The 5,705-nt window shown below is 47.2% G+C and overlaps 1 protein-coding gene across 1 annotated transcript in view; it reads right to left on the bottom strand.

Annotated features, from left to right (window-relative positions):
- The window catches only part of pcif1 (phosphorylated CTD interacting factor 1), a 21,525-nt gene that overhangs the window by 10,483 nt on the left and 5,337 nt on the right, over positions 1 to 5,705 (bottom strand). Inside the window, exons 3-8 of the mRNA XM_050037997.1 lie at positions 3,290 to 3,660; positions 3,076 to 3,209; positions 2,830 to 2,984; positions 2,594 to 2,741; positions 2,403 to 2,486; positions 2,219 to 2,318 (exon numbers count right to left, since the gene is read on the bottom strand). Coding sequence (XP_049893954.1) covers positions 2,219 to 2,318; positions 2,403 to 2,486; positions 2,594 to 2,741; positions 2,830 to 2,984; positions 3,076 to 3,209; positions 3,290 to 3,660 — 992 coding nt within the window. The remainder of the gene's footprint in view (positions 1 to 2,218; positions 2,319 to 2,402; positions 2,487 to 2,593; positions 2,742 to 2,829; positions 2,985 to 3,075; positions 3,210 to 3,289; positions 3,661 to 5,705) is intronic.

Below are 5,705 nucleotides of genomic sequence, written 5' to 3'. Positions count from 1 at the left end.
GAGAGGAGAGGAGAGGAGAGGAGAGGAGAGAGAGAGAGAGAGAGAGAGAGAGAGAGAGAGAGAGAGAGAAAGAGAGAGAGAGAGAGGGAGAGGAGAGGAGAGGAGAGGAGATGGATTGTAGGTCTGTTTGTAAACGGGGCTTCTCTGACAGTCATGTATTTCCCCAAAAAACATATCTTAATGCACGGTAGAGCGGCGTTTTGTTTTTTCAAAATCGCCTTGATATCCAGCAAATCGCCTGAAAACCCTCCAATCGCCAATATACGATTTGACCGCTGATCGTCACAGGCCTAGTTTCAATAGGGGTATTTTTGGTGAATGGCGGTGAGAGCGGCCACAGTAAAGACATGAGAATATCCTGCAGGTCAAAGCATCATTCTTCAGTTTTGAGGTGAACTTATTTCAGAGGATTACCTGGTGGTATAATTTACAGCGCAGTCAGCTGTTTGAGAGCAGCGCAGCTCATCAGATCAGATCTGTTCACATTATTGTGGCGCAGTGTGTGGTGACACACACAGATAATATGGATCACTGTGAAATGACAGAGTGATTCTGTGTGAGTCTGTGTTCATACTGTTAATGATCGTTTAGAACAGCTGTTGTCTTTACTCCATTACTCCACTTACTCTTAAATATGATCCAGAAATATATTCTCCCTAATGTCACGTGACTCTGACAATGCTGACACGTGTATTTAAAACTGTCCAACAACATTACAGAGTGTTAAACTGATCACAGTAACTGAAACCTCCTCAGACTGCTGAGGGTTAATGATGATCACATGAGGACACTCAGTCTGTTCCAATGTGTGTTCACTGAATGAGAGGGAGAACTCTTGCCTTGCCTCTTAGGAGGACCCGTCCTCCTAAGGAAGGCTCCTTGACTTTGAGAAACACCCCCAGTCCACACATTCTGACCTCCACAAGATGGCCATGAGATCGCTAGGTTAGGTATGGATTTAATCTGCAGACGCGGCGGTTCACAGTGAGACCCAACCTTTCACTGTACGTCAGTTTTTCAGCTGCGGCGAAGGACGGAATGTTTCCTGGAACAGACAGCGGTGACGACTTCCAGAAAACCTGAGGCATGGGCAGCTTCAGAGGAGCGAGGAGTCCGCGATGAATAAAGCAGGGTGTTACTGATTGAGAACCACTGCTGCAGGAACCACTGAGGTACCTGACCTGACCCGGCTGGCGTGCTCACTTCGGTTCAATGCCACACGCTTCCCTGTGTTGTGGTGACTGTGGTGTTCAGAAAATGATCTTCAGGCTCAGAACAGTCTTCCTGTTCATCCGTCCCATGTGAAGAGCGTCCGTTTCTTCACCTCCATCAAAAACCAAACGAAAATGAATCTTCGCACCTCAGTGGTTAAAACCCTGTTTTACCTTCCCGGGTCAGAACACCTGATTCAACAGGGACAAAGACACCTGCACAGCGACACCCAGTGGACACACACGGTACTGGACTGTTCATGTCTACTGAGGCTCAGAACAGATTTGGATCATTAATGTGCGACACACACACACACACACACACACCTGCTGGAGACAATCATACATCATCAGTGAGGAAGAGGAGCGGTCATTCATTGACTTATAACCACTGTCTCCCCATGGCTCCCTCTGTCTCCACCCTCCACAGGTGGAGCTGATCATGAAGCGGGTGGGACTCTGAGCATCTCTGATGTCAGATGTTTATCAGATTTACGTTACGCCGTGTTTACTTGTCTCTTCCTGCGCAGAGACGTGATGACATCATGTGAGATGAAGGAGACGCTTCACTGCGACCGGTGAAAGACAACATGTGACACTTCCTGTTGACTGTTTTTGGAATGTTCTGTGGCTGCGGTCCATGCTGTCATGGTTTTTACATGATTACATCATCCTTCACAATGCTGACATCATCAGCTCTGAAAACAGACCCACCTGACACTGTCAGTAAAATGTTGTCACCACATCAGGCGGACATTTTGTTACGTTTTCAATCAGGTGAAGAACGAATGTTACGACACATTCATGAGATGATGACATCATCACTGGGAGCGACAGGCCAAGATAGGAGCACTGCAGCAGAGCGGCATCTGTGTCAACACCACAGGCACGCGAACCACAGCACCTCACCGAGGTCAACGTCACACACAGGTAGCAGCAGGCAATGTCATCTACCTGTGTGTGACGGCTACCTCACATGGTCATGAGGTCAGAGTGTCAGAGGTTACCATATAGTCCTCCTTGCTGGCGGAGTGATCTCTGCGCAGCCAGCTCATGGTGTCCTCAGCGTTCCACTTCACCACCTTCCTGCTCTCTGGACTCGCATTCCTGCACAGGTCAGAGGTCAAAGGTCAGAGGTTAGAGGTCAGAGGTCATCAGCAGGATGTGACTCTGACTGATCTGTTGTCTCACCTTGAGTCGATCATCTTCTTGGCAGCTTCAGCGTATTTGAACAGCAGCTTCCGAGCCTCCTCTTTGTACTTAATACGAGACAACCTGACACACACACACACACACACACACACACACACACACACACAGGTATTGATACATAATCAATACATCGGTACAGACCCTGACAGAAGCTTTAACAGTCTCAGTACCTGATGGGAATGTCGTTCATGACCTCTCTGAACATGGACGGGGAGATGACTGGGTCACAGTCACTGGGCAGTAAGGGGTCGTGACCTTTGTCAATCACTTTCCTCTCCAGCAGCCATCGGTTGAACGACTCCCGGGGCGGATCAATACCTGAACCACAGACAGACGGTCCATTAGACGGACATGGAGACAGACAGACGGACAGACAGCGGAGCGTCTGGCGGCAGGGGCCTCGTACCTTCTCTCTGGTGACACAGCTCGTGGTAGTGTTGTCTCAGTTTGGTGACCAGCTGTGCCCTCTGCAGCTCGATCTCTGGGTGGGGGGGCAGGTGGTTGGCGGGCGGCTGCTCTCTGATGACGGCGTTGGTCTGCACGTCCAGATCCCAGTAGATACTGAAAAGTACAACAACACGTCAAACCTCTGATACACCACTGACTGAGAAGCTAACGATGCTTAGGGGAGGGGTGGAGCCTCAGCACTCACACTGCTGGTCTGTATGGAGCAGGGGTGGGGCTCGGGGTTGTGGGCGTGGCCGGCGTGGCCTGTTTGTCCTCAGGGGCGGAGTTCCAGGGTTTGACCCCGGGGGTGCTGGGTGAGATGGGCGTAGTGGGCTCCACCTGGAAACAACAGACTCAGTTTCCCACAATCTACTGCACCTCTGTCACTGATACAGTTGATCACATGACCTTTCTTTTACCTTCACTCGTTTTACACTGTTAGGCCCTGCCCCCTGCTCCTCCGAGCTCCTCCTCTTCCTCTGACCATTATCAAGGTTACTGTCTCCACCCTCTGCTGGAGCCGCATTCAGCCCTAAAGGATCAGACTGCGGACAGACGGAAGGACAGACAGGCAGACAGAGGGACAGACAGACAGACGGAGGGAGGGACAGACAGGCAGATGGAGGGACAGACAAGCAGACGGAGGGACAGACAGACAGACGGAGGGAGGGACAGACAGGCAGACGGAGGGACAGACAAGCAGACGGAGGGACAGACAGACAGGCGGAGGGACAGAGAGACAGACGGAGGGACAGAGAGACAGACGGAGGGACAGACAGACAGGCGGAGGGACAGACAGACAGACGGAGGGACAGACAGACAGACGGAGGGACAGACAGACAGACGGAGGGACAGACAGACAGGCAGATGGAGGGACAGACAAGCAGACGGAGGGACAGACAGACAGACGGAGGGAGGGACAGACAGGCAGACGGAGGGACAGACAAGCAGACGGAGGGACAGACAGACAGACGGAGGGACAGAGAGACAGACGGAGGGACAGACAGACAGACGGAGGGAGGGACAGACGGAGGGAGGGACAGACGGAGGGACAGACAAGCAGACGGAGGGACAGACAGACAGACGGAGGGACAGAGAGACAGACGGACGGGACAGACAGACAGACGGAGGGACAGACAGACAGACGGAGGGACAGACAGAGGGACAGACGGAGGGACATGATGGTTCATGTATTGATGATGGACAGGTGACATAACAATCTGTCTTTTACTCAGGTACAATAACTGACTTCCTGTTGTCGTCGTGGTGACACTTGCACACATAGACATATATACATAGACGCCGCATTGACTGCCTGAGCGTGTCCTCGCCGGCCGCCATCTTGGATGGGTCTCGCTTCGCCTCCACAGTGCATTCACTTCTATTGAGGAAGGAGCTGTATGCACAAGTAAAATAGAATAACTCACTGAACTTTCAACTGATTTTCACGCGGTTTGGTTTGTTACAAACGGCACACATGTAGTTATGATACAGGATGCTTTCGTACATTAAAAATGCGGGATTTCATGCTTTAATACTTTCTGCAGATAGCAACAGCATGTTATTTAGGTCATAACACAGTGCTTTTATTCACCTCAACCCCAGAGTGGGATGGATATATATATACATATACATAGATATAGATATAGATATATGTACACACACATATATATATATATATATACTGTATAAACACAATGTACACAATACAAAACACAGTATAGCATATTATGTATAGCACACCTTTGTGCACATATTCACTTTTCCACCGGCTGTGCTGCAAATATCCCCTGCTGCTCATCCTTCTGTATCTTTTTTCAAATTATCTTGACCGCAGTCCCATTTTCATAGTTATAATACCAATACCAAAATTAATTTCAGTGTTTATGTAAATACTGAAATTGTTTTTTACTACTTTTGAGGGATCACAGCAGTCAGTGTAATAAGAATAAGAACAACTTTATTAATCCCCAAAGGAAATTTCAAAGAAGTCTGTAAGATCATCTATTTAACAAAGAATTATTAAGTCTGATGGCTGTGGGTATAAAAGAGAGTGAGTGAGTGTGAGAAATAAACTCAATCAACAATCAAGCTTTTTCTTTATTAAAATATATTAATGAATTTATTAATATGCTATACTATGTTTTGTACTGTGTATATTGTGTTTATACAGTATATATATATATGTGTGTACATATATCTATATCTGTATCTATGTATATGTATATATATATCCATCCCACTCTGGGGTTGAGGTGAATAAAAGCACTGTGTTGTGACCTAAATAACATGCTGTTGCTATCTGCAGAAAGTATTAAAGCATGAAATCCAGCATTTTTAATGTACGAAAGCATCCTGTATCATAACTACATGTGTGCCGTTTGTAACAAACCAAACCTCGTGAAAATCAGTTGAAAATTCAGTGAGTTATTCTATTTTACTTGTGCATACAGCTCCTTCCTCAATAGAAGTGAATGCACTGTGGAGGCGAAGCAAGACACATCCAAGATGGCAGCCGGCGAGGACGCGCTCAGGCACTCGATGCGGCGTCTATGTATATATGTCTATGGTCTCATGTCTCTTAAACCAGAGTTATTGGATAAAGGAGATACCCCACTGTAGGCTTTTTTTTTAATCCTTTATTAATAGACTTGACATTGCATTACATTAAATGCAATTATAACAACGTATTGCAGAACATTGGATGTGTATTCATAACAACGCATTGTTGATTAACATGTTGCTACTCTGTAACATCCTTCAAAAAGACATTAATAACATGTAAAATGACATAACCAAAAGGAACATAAAATGGACCAAAAGGAACAGAAAATA

This window comes from Epinephelus moara, chromosome 24 (assembly GCF_006386435.1).
Source record: "Epinephelus moara isolate mb chromosome 24, YSFRI_EMoa_1.0, whole genome shotgun sequence".
In the NCBI taxonomy this organism is placed as follows: domain Eukaryota; kingdom Metazoa; phylum Chordata; class Actinopteri; order Perciformes; family Serranidae; genus Epinephelus; species Epinephelus moara.
This window is presented reverse-complemented; position numbering and strand designations above follow the sequence as displayed.